A 26,770-nucleotide genomic window follows, 5' to 3' on the forward strand; every position below is an offset into this window, starting at 1 on the left:
AGGGACATGGCGGTTGCGGCGGTACCGGCCGGTTTGTTGTGTCTAATGACAAAAAAGCTGTGATTGTTGTATATAAAGACATTCTATAGTATTTTTACTATCAGAATTGCACCCGTGCGAAGCATAGTGTACAAATAATACCATTAAACCAATTCCTTAACCCCTATCCCTGTATATTTGTGTGTTTGAAGAAGTTTCACTTCAGTAGCGTGTTGTATTTTTTGTTATTATTGTACCATAGATAAACAAATTCTGCAAATTGAGGTAATAAGCCAGAACTCTTAGCAAAGGGAAAGTTTTGTTTTCGATTTTTGGCATTTCGTTCTTATAGATGACCTTAATTTAGTCACTAACAGGAAGATATACCTAAAACCAAGACACATGGCCACCTATATGATCTTTCCAGTATTTTTTATTGATGTATTTTATTAGTTATCTACATCTACCGTCTCAAATGATTCCATGCTGTATATGGCCACGAAATAAATGTTACTTGATTGAAGATGAAACATATCATAAAGTTAGATACGTATTATAATATATACTTATAAAATAGCCATGGTTCAGTGTAATTGCTCGTTGCCCCATAATAGCCCCGTTTAGTGAAAAGAGCTCGGCATTCCTAGACAAGTGGCCAATTTGTTATACTAATGATTTAAAAGGCGATGTTTTGCACCAAAGACCGCGCGAAGTGCTCACGCCGTTTCATATAAAATTCCGTAGTTATGGCCTTCCTCATTCTAATCGTAAACATGAGGTTGTGATTAAGGCACTTGTGCGTGCGACTAATAAATCAGCCGTAACTGGATGCGATCGGACGCAATAACAAAGTAGCGTTAACTAGCACGCTTTTTATTAAATATATGCATTCGAACAGTGACGAACGAACAAACCGAACACTAACGTATCACATAATATTAAACATGCACAGAAACGCGGTCGCAGGCGGTAAAACCGCAGCGGGTATACGCTAAACGTTCGCTCGTGCTCGGCATAACGAACGCGCTATAATGAAAGAAGAAAAAGTTGCTAATTGTTACTAAATCCCTTTTACGTTGATACGTTGACGCACATTTCTACCATTATGTCTAAACAATGGTGTTGAATGATTTACGGGTGGACTGGGTTTTTCAATACTCATACTTGATACATTTTAAACGTATAATACCTTAAAAGTCTTGAGATACATTTTCACGACAGCATATGCTTCTTTAAAGCATTTAAATACTATATATATTCAGATATATATTTAAAATATCTAAATATTTAGATATTTGTGCGCTCTCCTTAATATACAGAGTGTGTTTGAAATAAGTAGCACGCTTTGGAGGATGTTAACTAAATGGAATAGGGAACAAAAAAAGAAAACCAACCGAGACCGGCCCTGGGCGTGATTTGACAACGTACAAAGAAATTGCGATACAACTAAGCAGTTACATCAATGACACTTAATCTAATCTAACAAACAACAAACAATGGATGACCACAAAAGTATATACAAAAGAAATACAACAAGGATGCTGCTGGATAATTAGCAGCTGATCGAATACGGTTTTGCAAAGTTGTATTTCCTGCGTGATCCTACCAGGATGTCACTAATCCTTAACTGTACTTTCAAATACGTTTTTTACCTGCTATTAGTGAAGGCGTGAGGGGTTGAAAAAAATATTGAACTGAATAAACAAAGTTTATAAATGGTTTATTTTGCGCTACATATATAACACTACCAGTTTTGCCGGCGTAGTCAGGTCAAAAATTGAAATCTAAAAATTATTTGTAGCGAAATAACTCTAATGTTTCATATCTAAACGTCAGGGAGTTGCAAAATGGCTTTTTCTGTGGTAACGGTCGTTAATCAGTAATTCGAAATTAACTGGAAGGTGAAAAAATAGGGAACGGCTGCATGTAAAATGGTGCATGTGAGTGTCATTTATAATGCCTCTCTTATGGGTTNCCCATACTAATATCTGGTTTTACCCTTAATTGCTTTCTCTTGAACTCTTTACTGCTTTAATTCTGCGTATTCCTAGAAACTAGTGTCTTCACCCTCTCTCTCACTACTTTTCGTTCTAGAACATTCCATCAAAATTACTAACAACCCTGTCCTATAAATAGTCCAAAATTTCTTATCTCACACAGTCTCTCGTCTACCGCTTCTCCTAACATTCGTTAGTGCTTTTATCTACTCTGTTTTATTGTTGTTGCCTTTGTTATTGTTATTGTTACTATTGTTGTATTATCTTGTTCTATCTGTTACTTTGTTCTCCTTTGTTTGTTTCACTCCTTGTGCTTTCTTGTTAGCTGTGTTTTCGTTTGTTATTGTTATAAATTGTTATTTGTTATTAGTGTTTTCTTGGTACTCATTTAATTAAACACCAAAAGACACTAAATATTTATAAATATACGACAGTCTGTTTTATTACTCCAAGTATTTTACTGTTATTTTCAATTTTAACATGTAGGTACCTATGTAAAGTACACGTTTATTTAAATAATTATGTCAAACAAGTAGTTCTTAATAGAGAAAGTCTACTTCTCTCAGAGAAATAACTAAAAATTAGCAATGGGCGCTTGCATTAATTTGTGGTGTTGTATACGAGCGATTAAAATTGTTTTCCGGTTCTCAGTTATCGGTAATGAGAGTAGGTACCTAGGTAAGATTTAAACGAGCCTAAATTGTGTTTGCATTACGTAAAAAACTTCCCTCGTCTGTAGTTCAGTAAAACGTGACCATGTAAATTCACAATTTTTTCAAAGTAACGGTTCTCAACTAAGACTGACGAGGATGTACATCAGGTCATGTAATTGCGGTCAGATTTTCATGCTTTGAAGTTATTAATGAATCGTGTGAACAAGCTAACGTTTTTTTCAAACACGATCTTGAGACGAATTAGACGAGCACCTAGGAGCAATTTTCAGAAAACAGACAACATGATCCATTCGGATATTATTTCCCACCAACTGGTTAGCATAAATTAACACTTTTAATACAATAATTTGTTTAACAATATTGATATGAAAATTGTTTAGAATTGCTGCACTTTAAGGCAGGCATGTACAGTAAACAAGGAAAATCTAAAACATGAACGTTCCCATAAACCAGTCAATTTTGATTATTTTTAATTAAAGAGTTTTCGACTTCTAACTAGATTATTACAAGCGGAATGTTTAATTTTTATAAGTGAGTATCCTCGTGTCACGCAGTGAAGTTTCAAGGAAATTCAAAAAACCATTTTAGCCTTCAAAACATATTTCAAAACTAATTAAATATTTCATAATTATAACGTTGCTATTCTTTTCAAATTCATTAAACGGACATCGAGTTCATTTACTGGCAAAATAATCGTATTTGGCATTACACAGCAACGAAGCAGTAAGTGAAAACAATTATCGATTTAGATACAAGCAGAATTTGACGCCAGTTCGATAGCTCTGGTCATTGGGAAAATTATTGAACTTCGCGAAGTCATCAAAAAGGACTTCGTCGGTTTTTTTTCATTAAATCAGCTAAACCAGAGAAACTTCTGGAACCAGCGAATGACCCATGTTGAACTATGGACAAATAATCACTGGTTCATCAAAAAGTTTAGCGCATGAACGGGGATCGATAGTCTGATCGCAATCAGTCCGGAACGCGAAGGAATAAAGTCTACCCTTAAAAGAGTAACAGGTGGCAAACTCTGAGTGTTGGTGACACTACCCCCTGGACGATGATGATTGCGGCGCTCATATCAATGTAAGTAGACCTCTTAACTAGTTTTTTGTGTATTAATCTACATCGGGAGGAAGATCCTTTTCGTAAATGTTCTTTTTTCATTCTCAAATTCTCTAAATTATTTTATATAATAAAGTTGTTATTGTTTTCAAACTCGCCTATCTTATCATTTTAATACCTTATCCCCAGTCACGCTAAAATAATTAATTTGCATTAAAATCAGGTAATTAAAATAAATAATTAACAAATTACCTATGCGACATAGATGGTGGATACACGTTTCTAAACTGAGCGTGATATTCGGATAATGTCATTTTTATAAAAAAATTCCCAGCATGTTTACAATGAACCGTTTTTAATACAATTTATTTGATGATACTAAAGTAATTCATTTTGAGGTGGTATTTTAGGAAGTTAATAATGAAAATTTAAATCAAATTTGCCAATAATATGACAAGAGTATATACTCAAGCGATACACAAAGTAATGGTGAATTCAAAAACTGTAATTTCTACGTTTTAGAAATGGATATCGCCAGTTTTGCAATTAATATTGAATTCCATGTCCAAAATTGGGGGTAACTTGATAAAACTATGTGTCTGATTCCAATATTTCAGTTGTTTAAGAACAAATTGATAAAGACATTCGCGGCCAGTATATAAACTGATGCTATTGTCCTGATTCGGATCTAAAAACCGTCGTCGCTTAAAGTTCCTTCCTAACGTTTCGTTAATACGAGTGCGAGCTTATTCAGAGATCTTTTCACCGATGAAGAAACTCGCCTTTTGACCAGAATCAAGACAACATCTGTTTAAGAACAATTATTCCAGAATTTTTCTTAATCTTTGAAGTTGTTTGATTTTTTCGAATCCTCCTTTACCTTCTAAAAGTCAACGTGGGACACCTCTGCGATTCTTATAATTACACGTACAGATACTCTAAATCAGCTTTGATTTGATTTTGTTTCTTAAAATAATATACTTGTACTCGATTCAGTACACTATAGAAGTAACTCCTTACAGGAAGCCGGCGAATAAGAAAAATGATCGACTTATCGGCTATCATGGCAAGTAAAATCGAACACGCCGACATACATTTCATTTTCAGATCCGTGACATGTGAATCATTATTTCTTTGGTTTCGAAGCCCTTGCGTGCTGGCATCGAGGAAATTCGATACTGGTTAATACCGATAAGTAGAAAACTTCACGACCATCAATTCGTTTCTGAATACGGAAGAGCGGATTGCTTGCGTGATTGCATATTCTTTTTAATTGCGAGTTAGACACTTAATAGGATCCATTGAAGAAGATGTTAAGGAACAGTTTTGGTACGGACGCCGCTCCGAGGGCCACGATTTGTAACCGTCAATCTTCACGTCACTTCTCGTTACAAATTTTAACAAACTATTACATGTCCAAATACAAGCAGTGTGCACACACACGACCACGTGTGCTTGTACGAATGAAAACAGAATTGAAATAAGCGGCTCATTGCTGTGCTAAGGATGTAGGTAAACGTATGTAACGTAAGAGTATCTATAATTTCTATTCAAATAATCTGCTGTCTTCGACTGTGGCCAAAGTGCTGATGAGTAGGAATTTTGAGAAAATCAAGTTGACCGATGGGCACAATTGAAAAAGGAATTTAATAGTCGTAAAAATTTACTTACTTGGAATGCGAGAATAGTGATTCTGTATGTTGAATATGGCCACAGGTGGAATAGTGTGGAGATCTCTTCTAATACGTAGTAGGTAAACATATTCAATTCCGTTTCTGTGTTTGAACTTTTTTTATTAACAGTTAGATGATGTTATATTTTGCACTAATCCGAAAGGACATCTCCAGCAGAATCGATTATGGAGATTCTGAAACAGAAAAATGTTTAATTAGTGACTTCCTCCCTGACAGTTCAAGATTAAAGGCTTTCAATTTTAGAAAATGTTCCTCTACAGTTGTCGACGTAAATTCGCTTTAAAAGAGTTTGCAGAAATCGTGGAAAATTATTGATGTAATACGTAAATCGAAATTTCAACGAGTGTTGATATAAAATAGAGAGAAAATTCTACAAAAAACGTAAATATTTATAAGAAATCGATTAAGATGCTTTCATTAATCTACAAGCTCTTGGTAAAAGGAAAACTGTCATCACATAGGAGCCTAGTTTGCCGCTTCAAGCGGGGGATAAATTGTTAAAACATCGACATCGTTTGAGAAATACAAATTTTCATTTAGTATATTCATTCTTTGTTTATCATGAACTTTAAAAAGATTCAAATTAATACATCGGAACGAACACATAATACCATGTCGTTTATCGTTGTTAATAAATTATGAACTCGTCGTACCTGTAAGTGTGTGCGTGTTCGTGGACGTGTCTATCGGTTCATCTACAAACACAAACGTAATGTTTGGTGAAAACGCTATATTGAGAATGCGCGTGACTACAAAATAGCGGGTGGCTGATCTACACGAAGAGACAACGCCTAGTTAACCGTACACTAATTAGAATAGTTGATTTTTTTTTATTCTTTCTGCCACTTCTATCCACAAATGCAGCAACAACTAAATTCACATACGGTGACTAGCTGCTAGAGATAATTTAGAATATCATGAACCTTGGCCTTGGATTACACAGTAACAAAACTCTACTCGTTCATTGATTGCTTCATTTCTGCATCTTTTTACAGTTTACCTGGAACTCCATCTCCATGGTTGTTTAGAGAATAAATGGATAAAATCAATAGAATAATAGCCGCGTTAATATTTTCCAAATATATAATATGAATAGGAAAGCTCGTCTTTCGTGAACCTGAAGGTCCATGTATCAGTCTAAACTGTCTATAATCTGTTTGATGCCGAAGAACAACTAATAAATGTAAAAACAGCAAATATTTTACAAAATATTAGACATTTGAACGTGCTGATAGCATTCGACTACTGAGCATTTGTAATAATTGGAGAAATACTAAATTATCCAAAAGCTTTCCGAGGCTTTCGCGGCCAGTAGGTGAACTGATGCTGTCCTGATTCGGATCTAAAGCAACCCCTTTTTAATAAGTATACGATTTAAATGATTAAAGTTTGTATCAATTTAAAGTTACTTAATTCTTATATTTTATGTTTGACGCAAAACAACTAAAACTAATGTATCAAATGGAATTAATTTAATTTTTTTCTCCACAATAGTATATCATATTGAGTAGTCCAATATTCATCCCACAATTGTATAACATTCGTGCATAATTAGTAATCAGTAAATTGTTGGAACGAAATCACCAAAATAATTACACCACTGGCACTGGCTGTAAACTAAGAAATCATTTCAAATTGCGTAGTTACTTATGAACAATTTAACGGCTAGAAAATCAGATGCACCGGTAAGAAATTGCGACTAAACTGTGAAGGGTAATAAATATTCGTTGTTCGTTTAGTGCATTTTCGCGCAGTTTAGTTTGGTCAAAAACAAGGAATAAGAAACTAGTAAATGCTGTTTATCTTCGCAAAGCAAATACCCGAGTTATTTATTAGTTAATAAACGCCTAATGAACTTGCACTACCCTGATCAGCTTTTAAATTATCATTAGTGCATGTTATACGTAAATACAACTGTTTAAATAGTGAAATAAAAAGACATAAATTAATACGTGGTAAGACAGTAGATATGAAATATGAATGCACACTTGGTGGAAGGAAAAGAATTTAATGCAAAATTTTATAATACAACATACATACTTACACTACGTCTGATCAATATTCCGAAATATTAAAAGGGTAAGCATATGTTAATAGCATCACAAGGTAGGGGATGAAAAAAGTATGCACAAAAAGTACCCCAGTTAACGAGCCGTTAATGATTAAGAAACTTATGTATATGTATATCACTGAGTGGTGCGAGAAGGCCCATATTTCTTTTTCATATACGTTCTTCTCCCTGAATATTTTCGGAGTGGATAACTTTTTTTTTTAAGGAACGGTGGAAATATTAGTGCTTCTTCTGTGTAAATGAAAGACAAGCTTTATGCTTTTATTGGGAACTGTGTTGACTTTCTGTGTATGGAAGTGCAGTTCAGACTTTTGTAAGAGTTGAAGCGGAAAAACTATTGGATGTTTCGTTCCCACTAGCTAATGGTGGATGAATGGGGGTGATGGTTAGGGTAAGAAAGATGAGACAGACGGAACAAAATAGTTTTTTTTATTTTCATAAAAGGCAGGACCTCCGCTTCCTTAAGTTGTTAGTAATTAAGGAAGCTGGATAAGGTTATCCCTGAAAGTGTCATAAAATGGATTTTATTCCGCTAAACGATCAAAATGAATCACTATGGGACAGGATCGTATTGAAATAAACGAATGGTTTTAACTTATCCGTTTCAGGTAAGCATTAAGCATGTCTCATGAAACCAAAACTTATTTTTGTCGAAAATCCACTTTTACCAATACATATAAGATTTTAACGACCGTTGTTATTCATTAGATAAATACAGTTTTGTTGAAACCAAGAACGTAAAACATCAGAGTACACGCGTCGTAAACCGTCCAACATACCTCAACTCAAACCATGTGAATAATTTCGGGCTGTTATGCTGGACATGCATGCCCATAAATCATTATAATTTGGCAACAAAGTGACTTTCTAAAGAGACAGCGCAATAACACACACCACACTAAAAGACTCTGGTTCAGTGGACTATGAAATTGCGCATTGTATGAATATACATACGTCTATATGTGTGTGAAAACCAAACGAACTGCTTGACACCGTTTATATTTTGAATACTTCAATGTGCCTGGTTATTTCCGTCTTGCAAAAATTTTGGATCAAAAATACAAGTTGATCTGCCTCAAATGTTTTCGCGATTTATCGTTACTGCCAAGCGAACCGTTCGTGTGTTATGAAAGGCAAACGTTTGTTATGTGACATCATGACCTGTTGATAATAACAATTTATACCAATCAAAAAAGTAAGTAATGTTAGTGTTTTTAGAATGATCGATAGATACTTGTGATGGTTATTAGATTTTTTGGACTAAATCTTTACGTTATAAGGGAAATGTCCTGACACTCTCAGTGTGGAATTTTAATTTCACTTATATCCTTATCCTTTGAACATTGCGCCTAATATTATTTTACAGACTAATTTATGCTAACTGTCGACGCTATACATAATTGCTCTTTTAATGTTTAATAAACTTTCAGGTCGGTAGATTCTTTGATGTTAACATTTACTGTAGCGACACGACGAGCTATTCCACTTGTTGTATGAGTTGGTATAGGGTCTCTGTAAGTCCCTATAGGACCGCTTGTTGTTGGGATGGCGATTAGTACTTAATCAACGAAGATCAACTTGGGTTGACTTCATCACTTTTGCAGTGATAATCATTTTCATTATATACAAAATACTACGCGGTAGCTGTCATTCAAACTCGTTATAAATCTAACACACACGGGGTAGGTTGACGCGAGGGAAGAACCCGCTCCCAGCGACTTAGCTTACCCGTCGAAAAGGTTCCTTTTCTGGTGCGACCCCGACACCTTCAGTGACAATTGCTTGGAAAGCTCAATAGGCGCTGCAAAGTGAAAAGGCAGTGGCTCTCCTATGGGTGGTTGCTCTCTACGCCCGTGTCTAAGGTAAAGTGTCCTGGGGGAACAGGTTCCTACGTGAAGCGTGTAGAAAAAAGCAGCTATACGTAGATTGGGGGTGCAGACTGGCCTAGTAGGGGGATGCACATTTCGAGCGGAAGCATAGTAGAAGCGAAAAGACTTGTAGCTCGGGCTAGTCAGAGGCTGAAAGGTGTTCGGGTATCTCAGGGGAGAGAATGCCCCTGGGTCTAGCTGGGTCTAGCTTCCGTCAGATTTGAGGAGGCAGTTGATTGATAACCTATATCCACCCGCTTCGTTCGTAGTCTCAAAATTGAACGCTTTAAGATTTGGATGAACCTGAACCTGGAAGTTACTTGCCTCGTTAACTCTCAGGTACAACAGTTGCCTCCTGAGACGAATCCGTCAGACGGAGGGGAGACCTCAGGATGTTCCTCATTCCATTCTGATTTGGTTGAACGTATCTTATTTCAGAGCCCATGGGGCAAGGCAGGATCACCATTTTATACCAAATAAACTGGATATAACCCTCCTACAATATTAATGCGATGACTATTAATTCATTGGAGTACCTGCCTGCTAACATGAGCGGCATTCCGCGAAGTCAGCAAGTTCATCGTCGAACAACGTTGAAGAGAATATGACAGGTTGATGTTACGAGTACATACAACATGTGTAGTAAGTACTCTAACGTTGTAACCAAAATACACATTAACAACCTTACCTACCGCACATACCTTCAGACTGCACGTTCGCCGCCTACTGTCAAGGACGCTCTTTAATGACGTAGCTGTAATTTTAATCGAAAAGTTGCTAAAACAGATCCGTTAATAACGAGTACAGCAGTCAGGACACATGCGTAGAGTACCGTTCAATAAAAATATCGCATGGCATGTCTAAGTAAGGTACGACCAATAGACGGGACTACGCTGTGATGAAGACAGAAATGTCGAACGGTCCCGGTGATGAATTGGAACCATTTTTTTTTCTTGAAACGGCACATATGTGTTAATTTCAGCCATCTGACTCTTTTAACGAATGACTTGATCTGTTCGTGGGAATGCTATTTTTACATTTACTGAACCACCAATTAGACAAATGCCAATTTATACAGACATAAGAGAAAGTGTACAGATTTCCCAAACGTTTCAGAGAAGTTGCTAATAGAGTTTCTAATTATTTATTTAACTCAGTTTAGTCGATCATTTAATGCAACAATTTCGCCGAATTCATTCCTAGCTGAGACAATATAAATATATTCACACCCGAATTGTAATAATATTTATAAAGTAGTTTATGTATTCTTCTCCGGTTCTTAAGTGCAGATTAGAAAGAAAACACTTGACTAGTTTCACAAATACTTAATTTGGACTTGACAATATTATTTCTGCTACTGTGCTAATAGTTAGAAAAAGGAAAATAGAGGATAATTTTTCCATTATGAAAATGACATAACCGTCCTACACAATACCGTCTAGTGAGATTTTGATATTGGTGAATTTAATAAAGCACACCACGTGGTTTTAACACTTTTATTTAATTTGTTATTTTATTTATATATGTGGAACTACTCTTTGGGACACTAACGGGTAATAAATTATCCCAACACTTCAGATTTAATAATTTAATGTAAAAACAAATTTCCTGTAGGCGCACTTAACAGATAAAGAGCAAATATACTACGAATATAAACATAAATCTATCTGCGTACAAAGAGTAATTGTTTCCACAATTAACCTTGAGGCAGTCCCGTCCTAAAGGCGAAACGTCGCTATTAGTTGTTGGTAAATAAATTTCTTCTTGGCTTAGATTCTTGCATTAACTAATACAGTGTAAACTCTATATAATGACACTCAAGGGACTGAACATTTTTCGGCGTTATAAAGAGTGGTCGTTAAATGGAGAGAAATAAAAGATATTATTTTACTATTCTATAATAATATGCATTTACCAATATAGTACACATTTTGCACACGAACATTATTATTCATACATTGCGTATAGCCTGTTATCTTCGTCTGATGTTTTTTGCTGCTCCAATATTTTAATTGTATTTTGTTACGTATCTTACTCATATCTTGAGATACTGCTGGATCAATTTGATTATATAAAAAGTATTTTTTTAATAGTTTCGCTGCATCAAGTGCTTGTTTGATGCTTGGTGGAGGGACAGGATCGTCTTCTTCAACAACGTACACAGCTGCAGTTCTTATCTATTTCGGCAACTTAGAAAGTACTGCTTAATGATTTATAATGCCGCATTGTTGTCGTTAAATAGAGTGAGCGTGACGCTATATAGAGTGTAATATTGTATAGAAAACAATGTAAACCAACCAAAGTCAAGTAATTTCGACGTTTTAAGGAGTTTGTCGTTAAATCGAGTGACGTTATAAAGAGTTTGTTTTGTGCAGTCGTAAGATAAAAAATTATCCGGAGACCGCTCGGAAGTTGCGTTACTGAACTACCGTTCTACTAGAATGTTTTAAATAAAACTAGTAGCGAATTTGAGTTGATGTGTTTAATTAGAAGGTTTCTTACATACTAACTAACAATATTAAATTTACTTAAAAGCTAGAGAACAAAGAAAGGGGGTGGAGTTTAAATGAAACATATCATGGTGGTGGATAAATGAAGGAATTTCCTGAATGTCGTCATAGACGAGAGGGTGTTCAACCAGATACAGAATGGTTCTGAAAACAGGTATGAATGAGCTAACAATGCCAGGTACTAGTGATGGAAAAACCTCATTTATGCTACCAGGAATTATTGAATTCATAACGTACATTTTGTCTGCATGACAATGAAATTATTCTAAAATATTATAAAACCAAATAATAAAGTAAAGGAATTTATGACTTAAAATGTTTGAAGAAATATTATAAAGCTGAATTTAACAAAGGAACAAAGAAATTTGAAATGTAATGAAGGTAATTAACAATACTAAATCTAACTAAAAATAATTGTAAAAACATAGATAAGTATTAGGACTAAACATCCCGCCGCCCTTGAACCGATAGCGTTCAAAAGAACTCACACGCGCATATACACAACACACACACAGTTCTTCACTTTGGTCACTAGAAAGAATAGTCAGTAAGTCGCCAATAGGGAAATGACTGGTGGGTTTTAAAAGGTCGTTTGGATCTGAGGAAATGGGTGTAAGGGGGCGCGAGTTAAGTATTGCCTCTACTTCGGTGTTTGTAACTTGTATTAAACTGTGAAGTTCAGGTGAAAAAGTTTCTTTTTGAATTAATTTGATTATAATGAGTTTTGCTAAGGTAAACGCTTCTGTTGATAATGGTCCAGCATTTTTTACGACCTTACTACTGTTTCGAATAAATCTCATGCAGTATAATAGAACACGCACAAATTCTGTCCAGGAAGAAAATTTTGTTAAAACAAAATAACCGAAGATTGCAACACTAAGTGCGATGACAGGTTTTTTCTCAGGGATTTCAGTAGAACAAATGCGGTGTCTTGGCCAATGACCTTTTTCTTTCAAAAGCCATGAGGGTCTTTGATTCCATAGAGAGCTTGAATCCAGTTGCAATATGTTTTCGTCACAAGAAAGAATATCTACGGGGTTGTCTACAGATGGAACATGTCTCCACTGGCGAAAGCTTGTATGCGATTGAATATACCATATTCTATTTGCCACAAATGTCGTAAGGGTATGTGGCGCTGAATTAATCCACCAAAGTACAATTTCTGAATCAGACCACAACACAATGTTGTTAATATTTAGGTGTTCTAATGCCTTGATGCTTGCTTTAACTGATTTAACTAAAACAACAGTTGCGCATAGTTGAAGGCGCGGTAGAGAGATCGTTCTTATGAGTGCCACGCGTGATTTAATTTCAGTTTGACTGCAACCTTTTTTCTAGCGAATAGAGTCTACGTAGCGTTGTTTTGTTTGATTTTCCAAGATCTTTTACATATTCTTTGAATGGAAGCTTCATAATGTATTTCCCAGCGTCATCCCTTTGTACATGTTCATGAAAATGTGCCACGCACGCCTTTTCGTTTGGTGAATTGAATATTATTGCAGGTTCCTCTTCAATTTCCCAGAATTTGGAGATTTCTTCATTAGGATTGTCTACGTTGAGATGACAACCAGATTGTTGTATGATGCAACTGTCGGTGAACGCTGGTCCTCCAGAAAGCCATTCAAGTTGGGAATCGTCTGGTCGTTTAATTGTTGGTGCTGTGAAGACTTCATTTACGTGTTCTAAAATAATCACCCGTTCGTTACTGTAACGCTCCTGTAAAAGCGACCATGCCACTTGGTAATTATCTTCCGATAACTCCAACGAATGAATGAGATCCGCAGCCTCTGCCCTAACACATGAACGTAGATAATGCAATTTATGAATAACTGGAAGCGCTGGATTGCTGTCAATCATCGAAATAAATGAATCGCGAAAATTTAGCCATTTGTCGTAAGATCCGTCAAACGTAGGAAGTTCAATCTTCGGTAACCTGCAGCTTACGTGAACATCTTGGACTGTAGACGGTGATAAGGAATTATCGGCTAACTGTCCTGCTGTGGAATTTGAGGATGGTTTCTGGTAGCGTTTTATGAGTTCGTTTGCTGCCTCTACACATTGGTACCAAAGGGTTTCGAAGTCCGCTCGTTCATGTTCTTCTTTCGATGATGACTCGCCAATACTTTCGATCTCCGCCAATTCAATTTCTTTTTGAATCCTTTGAAAGTCGTNTCGTTTGCTGCCTCTACACATTGGTACCAAAGGGTTTCGAAGTCCGCTCGTTCATGTTCTTCTTTCGATGATGACTCGCCAATACTTTCGATCTCCGCCAATTCAATTTCTTTTTGAATCCTTTGAAAGTCGTCCCAAGTGTCCATTATGCGACTTAACTGTGCCTTGAGTGCTGGTATCTGTTTAGATTCTTTACATTCTGCCACTGATTTTTGAAACCTTGTAAGTCGCGCCTTACAAACACCTCGTCGATGATTTAGGGTTTTGATTTGCAATTAGACATGATGATGATTTGCAGATTACTTAACTCGCGAAGAAATAAAAAGGAAAAAAAAGGAAAAAAGACGACTTAAAGACTTACTACTGAGAAGTTCTCTGATGGCTGCTTTGATGATCGATGTTCAGGTGAATTACTCTCCTTGGTTGAATCCTGTAGACTTGGTATCGTAGTAGCTGTTTAGATTTCTGGCGTTTTTTCAATTCACAAAGAACACACAATGTTTGTTGAATAAAACTTACTGCTTGTAGCGTAGAAAGAACTGTTTTTCGCGACACTAACTATCGGCGTAACTGTAACTTGATTTAAGTATTTGTATTTCCGTAGATCTGATGTGTATTAGTATATTCGAATTGTATTAGTAAATCCGAATTATATTACTATATCCGGATTGTATTAGTAAATCCGGCTCGAAGGACCAAAATGTTTTGTGCAGTCGTAAGATAAAAAATTATCCGGAGACCGCTCGGAAGTTGCTTTACTGAACTACCGTTCTACTAGAATGTTTTAAATAAAACTAGTAGCGAATTTGAGTTGATGTGTTTAATTAGAATGTTTCTTACATACTAACTAACAATATTAAATTTACTTAAAAGCTAGAGAACAAAGAAAGGGGGTGGAGTTTAAATGAAACATATCATGGTGGTGGATAAATGAAGGAATTTCCTGAATGTCGTCATAGACGAGAGGGTGTTCAACCAGATACAGAATGGTTCTGAAAACAGGTATGAATGAGCTAACAATGCCAGGTACTAGTGATGGAAAAACCTCATTTATGCTACCAGGAATTATTGAATTCATAACGTACATTTTGTCTGCATGACAATGAAATTATTCTAAAATATTATAAAACCAAATAATAAAGCAAAGGAATTTATGACTTAAAATGTTTGAACAAATGTTTGAAGTTGAACTGACCAAAGAAATGTAAATAAAGTAAATAATAACACTAAATCTAACTAAACGGAAAAGTTTTCGATTTAAAATGATTGTAAAAAATATAGATAATTATTAGCACTTAACANGAAATTTGAAATGTAATGAAGGTAATTAACAATACTAAATCTAACTAAAAATAATTGTAAAAACATAGATAAGTATTAGGACTAAACAGAGTTTACACTGTATTTCTAATCCAAATTTAGTATAATTAACACGGCAGAAGACCACATACTTTCACATATATTAGTATGTAAGAATGTAACACAATGCTTATATTCCTAACTTCGAATGTAAATTTTAATTTAGTTAATTTCATTTTGCTTCAGTGCTTTGTTTTATTGACGTGTCTGTATTAGGTAATATAAATGCGAAAACTATTGAAAATTATGATATTCGATAGGAAAGTTTTCTGCATTGGAAACTTTCACTGTTTTGATTTCAATAGGAATTTTAAAGCATCATCTCTTCGGAAGAATCGAGGTTGTCAATCAGTGCGCTGGGAAAGATGAATGGACTCTGAGACATGATATAGAACTATTTGGTTGCCGTATTTGCGTTATGTAGGTACTATTCTCGAACGTGCCAGCAATTCTTGGAACGCAAACTGCACTTTCCGCCTGCAAGATCCATATTTGTAAATCTTAATGATAAATTTATCAATAAAACATAGTGCGTGCTTAGACAAGCTGAAAAGATGGATTTTGCTCTCTGAGCGTTTTCGTAGGGTACTTGCTACCGAATGGCCTGGTCATGGCGTGCCTGTTTGTTGTGAAAGCACGTCACGAATATAAAATCCGTCGTTTAACATTTCTTACCGGCTTCATTGCGTTAAAACGCTCAACTTAACATTTTTTAGTGGCAATTTCTACTGTCTGGAATGCACGCATGTCTTCTAATGCGACATACACACAAAGTAAAGAAAAAAACTTTTAAGTATGTTGTATGTAAGATTTGGTTTACACAAGCACATATACGGTAGCGAAATATTAAGGATAAATTATAATAATTTGATAAATCCTTGAAAATGTATTATCTAAGATGGAAAATAAATACGTAATTTAAAAGCTACGAATTTTTGAGAACTGATGTGCTTGAATTAAAAGTATTCAATGACATTTTACTCTTTGCCCAAGATCCTCTAAAAGACTAGGATTCCATTACATACTACTTACTGTATATACATATTTAAGAACCAAGCTATTAATACAAAATACTAGAAATTATTCAGCGTTTTTACATTGGGAAAACCGAATTTTGTAATTTGTCGTTCGATCATCAAGACTTGAAAATTCTTGAATTTATTTTCCAAAATTGCACAAGATTGGGCAAATTACAAATTAACGAAAACTTGCTTGTGTCCTATAGATATTAGACATAAGTTATGCGTACCTAATGCTACAGAAAAAAAAAACTTATTAAAGCCTGATGCATTACTACCGGTCAAGTTAATTCACCACAGCATTTCTTTTCAATGATTTTTGATTTGACTTGACCGTAACATAGTCAATAGTATACTTCGTTTAGTTCCTGTCGCGATGTGACCTTCAGTTTGACTGGCGCAAAGTAGAAAAGAACAACACTAGGCCAGAAAAGAAAGGAGACAACTCTCGGCCAAATTCTCAACCGGTAAGGAGCGTTTAATCCATACAGTACTGCACGGAAAAAATGATCATTTTATCCACTACAATTACATTGCTCAAATGTGCTGTTATTGGTATCAATTACTACTGAAAATATCAACGAGATATTTATTTATATTTGAAGACATATTAAAGGCTTTAACGCTTGTTTTCGACTCGCACAACTATTCATGATTGAACAAAACTTTGGGCAGATACTGTATGAAAAAGTATGTTAAATGAACAAGAGCCGAGAGAGAGTATAATGAGCATTTTTCTCCCTACCTACGATTTTGTCAGCGCGCATCCAAGACATTGGAAGGGGCAGATCGCCAGAGAATGTAAATGAAGTATAAGAATTGGGATTTAATGTTCAGTATGACTTCTGTTATCTGTTATTAAAATAGAAAATCTAACATCGTGTTTGTTCTCATAATAATCATCAAGAATTGAAAGCTCTCTTGATTCAACTGAAAATTCGACAAAAAGGCAAGGATTTTCAATATTTTTTTATTTTTATAATAGTTAGTTGCATGCAATCAACAACCAGGGTAGTGGCCACTACTCGCTACGTGTCGAACAATTTCAGGAAATGAAACTAAAGAGGTTAACTAATAAGGTGCAACTTAATTAAATGAATTTCAAGGAAATTATATTACGGTCCAGTCAATTAATTATGGTAATCACAAACCACTTAGGTGTCGTGGGCATATGCATACTGACCTAAACGTGGTCGATACATGAGGAGAGGAGTAAATGCACGACGTACATACGCAGCTCGAGCCATATTTACATGTCTATGTACGTTACGTGCCTGGCCATATTTGAGAAGCAAGGCAAAACGATAGAGAGAAAAAAGAAATGGCAAACAGCCGATGCAAATATAAGAGCGATTGAATGTTATTGCATGCACAGAGGAGATCCTACTCATCTAAGTAACTAAATATGCAGACGGTACCCCAGATTGCTATTTTACATTTGTAACTGCGACCCGGGAAGCACATACTACCATGCCATCACAGAAACATAAACATAAATACATAGGTGGGTACTAAATATGTATACTTAGTTGTATGTATAGATATAGTCGGTTTTTTGAAATGGCTAATGTAGATTCATACATAAAGATTCGTCCGTGATTTTCTCGCTTACTGACACTCGTTTTTTTCCTCGACTCGGGCGTTAGTAATTGCTTGAGATGGAAGAAAAAAACAATTACTGTTAATGTTACGTACGGTAAGCACTCAGCTTTAATTTACTTGCTGGATCTTTTAATGTGATGACCATTTTCAACCTCAATACATACCCGGGTATATGCACGCTGAGGATGCTCAATGCTGACTGTGTCTAGTTAAGTTGTGGACGTGTGAATTTGTAATTGTGGCGTGTATGGGTAGTGATTTTTTTAAGTTTGAACGTTCATAAAACGAAATGTGTGCTGGGACATATAGTAGAAATGAAATTTCAACTTCAACTGCCCGTAAAACTTACAAGTAAAAATTTTGTTGCGACTTGTTTTTCCACTTGTCCGTTGAAGTTTCGCTTCTATTATGTGTCCCAGCACACATTTCGTTTTCACTGTAAATTATAATTTGGTTTGTTCACAGACCGCAAATAGAGGCAATGATGCCCAGGCACGTGCAGAGCAGAAGCAAGAGAACAACAGCTGAGCACAGCACACGCCGCCGGTACTCTAGCGGTACTCTACGCGGTCGTAACGCTTCTTCGTGATAGAAAAAATCATAATATATAGCGAATAGAAGTTAGTCGAGTATAGCTAGATGTTGTAAGAAGAAGGTTGTTTTATTATTAATCTGTAATTTAATAAACTTATCTATACGTTTAACTCCTAGTGTTTTCCTGATCTGCGAATGAACCAAGTGAATTATAAAAATATTCACTACATGTATATTATAGTAATGAGGTCAAGGACTATTCGTTGAAACGTCTAATTCTGTATTTTCTCAAATCATATATTAAAAATAAATGTATTTTTGATATTACAACCAAGTTATAGTTTATACTTCGTTAACCTATAGAATTTCATACGGAGACAAAATAAGCTGCAGTCTTATGCGTTTGTCGACCGAAAATTTGACGTGCATTTAAAACATTTAAAAAAAGGGTGGCGTTCTTATGATCCTAGAGAACTTATACTCTAAAGCATGATGATTCTGTTTAACTCTCTTATTGTCTTAATGATATTAATAGTAATTATTACTAGTAATTCGAGATGAAGACGAGAGTTGATTATCTTACGACCTAATAAATGGGCTTTATCTCACCAGTTTCACCCAATCAAGAAAGATTTCTTTGCAGGTATAATAAAAAGTAGCGAACCTTGTACTTGAGGCAGATACCGATTTCATAATCTTTATTTACAGCTTGTTCACTTCAGCATATGATTTAATGCGAAAATTTATTACCGACTATTACTATGTGTATTCCCTTAGGGATAAATTAATAGTTTCAAGCTGTTATAAAACACATTTTTCGGCGCTCTTCCGCAAGCCGTCGCATAGACGTGACAGAACTTAGGTACTGTAATTAGATTTAGCCTCAGCCAGGGCAATTTTTTAAAGGATGCGTTGATTTACGGCTGTTTAATCTTCGGCGAAGATTGCCCAGTATGCGGTACTGTTGTTTACACTCTTGTACGATATAATACAACATATTTATATCTAACAGATAGCTATATCTAATAGCATATGCCACACACATTTCAAAAAATACAGAAAACAGGCTATGGAATTTACCACTTAATATCTAGACACATCAGTTATTAAAAGAGTTGTTCGGAAAATAAATTGGATAGTCGAAATATCATGTCGGAAAGGTACGTTAACGCACAAAAACATTCCTCACTATTTATCCAATTTTGTTTTTTCACCTGGGGCTTTTCTGTCATAGGTCAATTTTTTTTGTGAATTATTCATTGACAAACAGTCAAGGAGGAATTTCTTATTTTATCAGATTTCAAAGAATAGTTTTGTAATTTGGTTTGATCTTTATCCTTACTTTGGAGTAAAATTCTGTATTTATTGAATTATATTAAATAAAAGATAATGCTCTATAAATAATGCAATTTACAGCTTTCGAGGGATATTACGTTTTGTTTAAAAAATTTTTTAGAACACTATTCATAGAAGTAGATGACATTTGCAGAGAGGCGCGGTTGTGCGTGGTACTTCCTATATTGGGGTCATTATTCTGTTTATTGGTATTTTAATTTACAATCTGTAGAATCCAAAGATACCACTTTATATTCTAGATATTACGGTGATTTGCAGATGGCCAGACAGAAGTTTCCTGACACATTTGTTTACCTTTAATACCTACATACAGTAATCATGATAATAATTTGCTAAAGTTGTAAAGAAAAGATGCTTTAAGATCTAACTTTTATGATCCCGTTTTAAATTCTTTCCTGATATTTAGGTACTAGTGTTTCAAACTGTTAATCCCAAGAATATTAATTATTATTTATTAGTTTAAACTTACGTAATTTGATTAATAGCTTTACCTCCCAGCGACAACCGGTTCTCTGTAATTTTGACGGTTTAAATACTTTGGTCTTTTTTTTTCTACTTCTTGTATACGATTCTATTAAATTGAAAAATATGTACAATGAATATGTTACATTTTAGACATATTAAATTACTAATATGGGATGACACCGGGGGTCATGGTGAGGTTAACCAAAACAGTATGGGGTGCAGCTTGTCAATCATCATGACGTGCTAACCAGCAAGTTAAGTTCACCACAAAATCCTACAACATTCACACGTTTTTGTTTCACTCAAAAAAGAAAATATTGACAATTTTTATGTGCGATTATGTAGACATGTTAAAAACATATCAATCACATTATTTATAATATATACGGTCAATAATTAAAGATGGTGAATGATGTGTTAATTAGGACAGATGGGGTTTAAATTACGAAGACAAAGAAATATTTCATAAGGAAGTATTCAATTCAAGTATTTTAAGGAAAGACAATTGGACTTTTGCTTTTTAATTCTGCTTAAATAGCGCAGCTAGAGAAGTACTACTCATAGTACGCTTTTGTATGCTACTTTGACTTGTATACTTTTCATTTAAGTGATATGATAAAAAGTTGATCACAAAATCTGAAAAGTAAGCGGTAGGGGAGGTATGTATTGCACATTGTTTCAGGTGCGCCTTTTAGTCACCCATTTATCGCAATAAATCTACAACGTACCGACATTAAAATTAATTTAGTTCGAGTAGCTATTTCCGCTGAAACGAACAAGAAAATGAGTAATTACTAATTTAACGTCATTTATCACACATTCCAAAGTTCCCTAGCACTGCATTTTCATGAACGCTAATTTCTAGTGCCGTTTTACTACTTATCTCATTAATACCTACCATTTTGCTTTGTGAATTTTGCATTGTTCTTGGTTACTATTATTTCTTACAATTATCATAATTAATAGTTATATATGTAGGTACCTATAGCGTATATAGAAGAAATGTACCAGAAATTAACAATTCTACATCGTTAAAACCACCCAGACAAAAACCTTTACAAAACTAAAATAAATTAATTAAATTAATTCATTATTATATATCATAAAATAGTTTTATCTGCACGTAATAGCATAATCATCAAGTGCAGCATTACTATTGTCTATTAAAAGATGTAAATGTAAGAAGTCAAATACTATCGATTTTATTGCTTGACTTAGGTACAATTACTTATACGTTCATTGTAACAAACGATACTGATAAATTGAACGACTGCAGTCATAGCTCTAATTGTCAGATAAACTTACAAAGTTTGCATACGCAACACAATAGGAAAATTTACAAAATCTTGTATGCAAAAGAAATATCTGTGAACAATGTATTGAAAGTGTACGTACTGTCAAAGACGAATGCATGATTTAAGTGTTGCCTTCAGAATAGTTGACAGAAAATTTAAGTTTACATGGATATAGGTAGAAGATTATGCACGGACGTTTTCAAGCACAAACAGAACTTAACTTTTAAAATGAAATTTATACCTACTATTGATGCTTTTTTGCATTTGTCATTGTGGATAAGCCATAAAATTGAAATAGCGGACCCTACGTAGGTGAATCATTCATTAGTCATCCATTTATTTATTCATTCTTTCATTCGAAAAAAAGAGGAATTATGTTAATCGTTTTGAAGACCCCATATGGATATTCCTAAAACACGTTAAATGTTGAAGTCAGATTGCAGTACATCACGTATTGTTTTTACAACAAAATCTTGCAAATGTGTGAATTACATGACCACTTTTTCATCTCGTTCTTAACTCATTCGTTTGCATACATGTACGAATAATAATGCGTCTCAAATAGCAAACTAGCATTAAATTAAAATTTGCATACATTCAGCGAGAGTTGTTTAACACCGAAACGTTATCTTCAGTCCTTTCTCAAGGAAGCTGTTTGATAGTTCATAAACAATTACGCTCGTCCTCGTCCTCATCATCATAAGGTCGTCAGTCCTAAGACTGGTTGGACACGTATCTCCACTCTTTCCTATCCTGAGCTAAACTTCGCATATCCCTAAAGCTAGAACAGCCCACATCCTGAACTATTTGCGAACAGTAATCTAATCTAGCTCTACCTCTACCCTAACTCCTGTTTCTGCCACTAATATGTCTCTGACTAAACTTTCATGCCTAATCAGGTGTCGTACCAACCTATCTCGCCTATTTTTTATTGACTTCCATATAGTCCTCTGTTCTCCTATTCTTTCCAGTACCTCTTCATTTCTAACCTTTTCTACCCACGATATCCTCATCATCCGCCTATAACACCACATTTCGAACGCTTCTAACCTCCAAACATACACCTTTAACAACCTTTTTCGAATTTCTAAATTAACCGTTCGCGAGCATAGAAGAGACTTCTTTTTATTAAAGGCAACACGACCCTGCGCTATCCTCCGCTTTATATCCCTACTACTCCTATCCTGACTTATCTGACTTCCTAGGTATCTAAAATCAGCCACTTCTTCTAATTTTTCGTCTCCTATCTTTATATTCGCTCTTTCCGTACTTTTTTTCTTTTGCATACCTGTATATTAGTTTTACTTTTATTTATTTTCATACAGTACTGATCTGTCAGTACCGCTTCCATTTTATTTAAAGCTAGTCCTCGTCCTAAAGTAGCTTAAAGAAAAGGGATTCGTACAATGGTAGTTAGAGAGACTTGCCGCAATTTCTATATTTAATACAACAATTATACAATAATCCTGTAGGCACTTTACGGTGTTGTTTGTCTACGTGTGTACATAGTTATACATATGTATGGATACACTTGACGTGTTGTTGATTGTGTCGTGTTGCAGTGTCCATGTATGTGTGTAAGCACACGCAGAGCGCACGGCCACCTGGATAGAGCAATAAAACTAATCAGACACTGGCGCGGCACTTGGACAAATAAGTGCTTTAATTATGGGAGAGCTGGTAATAAAAGTTCCTGAAATCCAGCCGATTAGTGTCCATCATTCAGGGGGCGTGTACTGTGACCCTTCCAGGTCGCGGGAAACTACTACATTTCGGTCTTCTAGGACGGCACAGAGACCAAGTAAGAGCGAGACGGACGAATATATGCATTATGACGATGTACACAATGAAGCTATGCTGATGCTGTTAATTACTTTGCTATTTTTCCGCATGCACGAATAACCATTTCGAGGTTCATTCACGGGGGGTTTTACAAAAGGAACTTGATTACGATGACTGCAAGACATATGCCGTTAATAATGTCGACAACATCGAATTATGAGTTACACCGATGATAATGTGACGCCAACAGTGCGAATTTGTCTTTCTAAATGTTAAATATGTTTTCGTAAGTTTATTTCATCACTCATTGTTGCAATGGCTGTAAACGTATTGTAAATTGTAATACTTATATTGTACGATTTGCTGCGATGTTGATATCGGCTTGTTTGGTAGACTTTGGATCTACCCCTACAACCGGTAGAGTAAAAATTTTGGCAGAGTGCAAGAAGATTAAATTATAACTCTAGCGTTCGATTTCGGTGTCATTAGGTATGAAACCATTTATTAGAAAAGAACATTGTCGAATATTACTGAATCTCATAACACGAAGGCAAGACACGATCTAGCCCCTTACAAAAGTAATAACATTTATATAAGTCATAAACATGTTATTCCATAGATGAGATGATGCAATTGTTAACCAATAGACGTATGTATGTAATACTGTTGAAATTGTATAACATTTATGTTGGAGCGCAATTCATGCATCGTTTGAATAAAAAAAAAACATTTTTGCTATTCGCAGTTTAAACTTAGAAATACGTGCCTGCAACAAAGGAACTTTATTATCATATTATGTAGGTTTTTCCTCGGCAGGTAACGTCCCTTCGCGTTGGTCACCAGATGGGTCGATAATCTCCCAATCCACAGACAATTTTGTGATTGCAGTCACGTAGTCACTAACCATAGCCTAAGGTCAAAAACACCCCACTAACATACCTCCACCCCCTATATTTTGTTGTTCTATTTAAGCATCTTTTCTATGTAATAAGCTCATTACGTTCAAGCATTAAGTTCAAGCATCAATCATCTTTTTAGTTCATTTTCGTGGTAATTTATCTTTAAGTATTTTTTCGGTGTTGGTTTTAGTGTATGCTGTTTATTAAAAGTTGAAAATCACATTAGTTATTATTGCTCGTTCTGTCATTCTAAGAAGACCACAGATAGAAAATATTCGACCGTTATTTCCTAAAATATCGGCTTCGTTAAATTAATTTTTATCGAAGAGGGTGTAAGGGTTCCTTAGGAAAATTTCTAGGCCAGCAACACACCCGCAACAATCAACAATTTATATGTTAGACTACAGGGGATTCGAAACGAGCACACTACACCGAAATGTGACGGAAATGGGTCTCCAGCACAGAGCATTATTACTAGGAGCCTTTGAAAACTTGCGAAAAAATAATATCCGGATTTTTGCTTATATACACAAGCGAATCAGCTTAAGGAATCCCCTTAAACGTCGCGTTGTAGGATAAAGGGGTACTCAAAAATCATGAAAAATCATTACATTTCGGGTACTCAAAAGCGTTTGTTTTTTTTTTTTCTTATTTTTCTTTCTCCTTGGCTGTTTATTAGGAGACGGAATTAATAAAAAGACAGCACTTTAAAATATATTGGCCCGTTTCTAGCTGAAATAGTAAACTGAGCATTCTAATTTTTATAAGAATTTTCTCTCCCTGCAACCTCCTGGCGTCTATTTGCCCATATTTTTAATTTCTGTAACGTTTCAATTTTAACGAAATGCCCATGGGTCCTAAGTGAACTCCTAAAACCCTAGCACGCTTTTGGTTTAGCAGTATCTAATAAGTACCTGTTATATTTTGTATTACCTATAACTTGGTAAGTAGGCAGAAAGGAGGCAGGTCGAAACGCGCGCCACCTTAAGCGAAATACTAAATAACAAAAGCATAAACATTTATCTCAAATGCAGGACAGAGAGCCGCCTGAAGAGTTCCCAGATATATTGGTTGTCATGGATGATCGTCTGGGCGAAGCAGCCTCTACAGGAAGTGGAGCACAACAGGTGCCGTCGCTAGACCGTGAACGAGTGGTTGGAATCGTTCGCTCATTTTTTTCATTAGTCGCGTACTTTATTTAACTCATTGCTTTCCCAACGAACGCATACCAACTAATTTATATTTTATGCACCCGTCTCTCTCGGCCGATGCGACAGTGCCGCGTAATGTCGACGCCGAACACGTGGATTCGTTAGTTTTGATCAAGAAAATCTATTGACCAGGACTGATGATCAATGTGCTACACTTTATACTACAAGTTTACGAGGGTGGATTGATAAGTTTCCGGCCTGACCAAGAAAAACAAGGTTTTTAAAAATTTTTTTTTTTTATTTCTCAACATAATCTCCTCCAAGGCTGATACATTTCTCATAGCGGTGTTCCAGTCTATTAATGCCATCTCTATAGACTGATTCGTCAAGCTCCTCAAAATAACCATTTACAGCTTCGATTACTTCTTCATTGTCCGCAAATCTCTTACCGCCAAGCCATTTTTTGAGATTAGGGAACAGAAAATAGTCACTCGGGGCTAGGTCTGGAGAGTAAGGAGGGTGCGGCATCAATTCAAACTTTAGATCGTTGATTTTAGCCGTCGCAACGATTGACGTGTGCGCTGGTGCGTTATCGTGATGAAACAAGATTTTTTTCTTCGCCAGATGAGGTCGTTTAATTTTCACCTCGTGGCTCAAACGTTGCAATAAGTCTGCGTAGTATTGACCAGTGATAGTATTACCCTTTGCAAGGTAATCAATGTATATAATACCTCTTGCATCCCAAAAAACAGTAGCCATAACCTTGTTCGCCGAAAAAATTGTTTTTGCCTTCTTTGGAGTTGGTTCCCCTGGTCCAATCCACTGTTTAGACTGTTCTTTGGTTTCAGGAGTGTAGTGGTGGACCCACGTTTCGTCAACGGTTACGAATCGACGCAAAAATTCGCTTGGATTACGCTTATACAATGACAAATTTGCGGTAGAAATGTTTTTTCGAATCAATTTTTGGTCGACTGTTAGCAAACGCGGCACCCATCTTGCACAGAGCTTTTCCATATGCAAATGTTGGTGCAAAATATGTTGCACACGTTCATATGACATCTTACAGGTCTCAGCTATCTCACGCACTTTCAATCTGCGGTCTCCCAGCACTATTTGATGAATTTTTTCGATCATATCTGGAGTTGTGACCTCAACGGGGCGTCCTGAGCGAGGCCCATCAGAGGTGCTCACACGACCCTTTTTAAACTCGGAAACCCACTGCTTAACGGTTGAATATGACGGGGAGGATGTCCCCAGTGTTGAGTCCATCTCTTTTTT

At 35.6% G+C, this 26,770-nt stretch overlaps 1 protein-coding gene and 1 long non-coding RNA gene across 3 annotated transcripts in view; both read right to left on the reverse strand.

Annotated features, from left to right (window-relative positions):
• LOC112904833 overlaps positions 1 to 26,770 on the reverse strand; it is a 64,225-nt gene that overhangs the window by 23,514 nt on the left and 13,941 nt on the right. The window contains exon 3 of the long non-coding RNA XR_003231405.1: positions 5,387 to 5,582. This is a non-coding gene — a long non-coding RNA (uncharacterized LOC112904833). The remainder of the gene's footprint in view (positions 1 to 5,386; positions 5,583 to 26,770) is intronic.
• On the reverse strand, positions 12,259 to 14,591 carry LOC108737009. Of its 2 annotated transcripts, none has more exons than XM_025975888.1 (2): positions 14,123 to 14,591; positions 12,259 to 13,988 (listed from the first exon to the last, which is right to left on the reverse strand). In XM_025975888.1, exons 1-2 carry the CDS (start codon positions 14,174 to 14,176, stop codon positions 13,170 to 13,172), a joined length of 873 nt encoding a protein of 290 aa, XP_025831673.1. In that variant the 5' UTR covers positions 14,177 to 14,591; the 3' UTR covers positions 12,259 to 13,169. The 2 variants fall into 2 exon arrangements, with proteins under 2 accessions (XP_025831673.1, XP_025831672.1); XM_025975887.1 differs by having other exon boundaries at positions 12,259 to 13,907; positions 14,042 to 14,591.

This window comes from Agrilus planipennis, unplaced genomic scaffold (assembly GCF_000699045.2).
Source record: "Agrilus planipennis isolate EAB-ADULT unplaced genomic scaffold, Apla_2.0 scaffold98, whole genome shotgun sequence".
Classification (NCBI taxonomy): Eukaryota; Metazoa; Arthropoda; class Insecta; order Coleoptera; family Buprestidae; genus Agrilus; species Agrilus planipennis.

Coding starts and splice junctions, on each gene's coding strand:
- LOC108737009 (XM_025975888.1), bottom strand. CDS start 14,176: ATGGACACTTGGGACGACTTTCAAAGGATTCAAAAAGAAATTGAATTG. Junction 13,989..14,122: donor AAGAAATTGAATTGGCGGAG/ATCGAAAGTATT, acceptor GAATTGGCGGAG/ATCGAAAGTATTGGCGAGTC.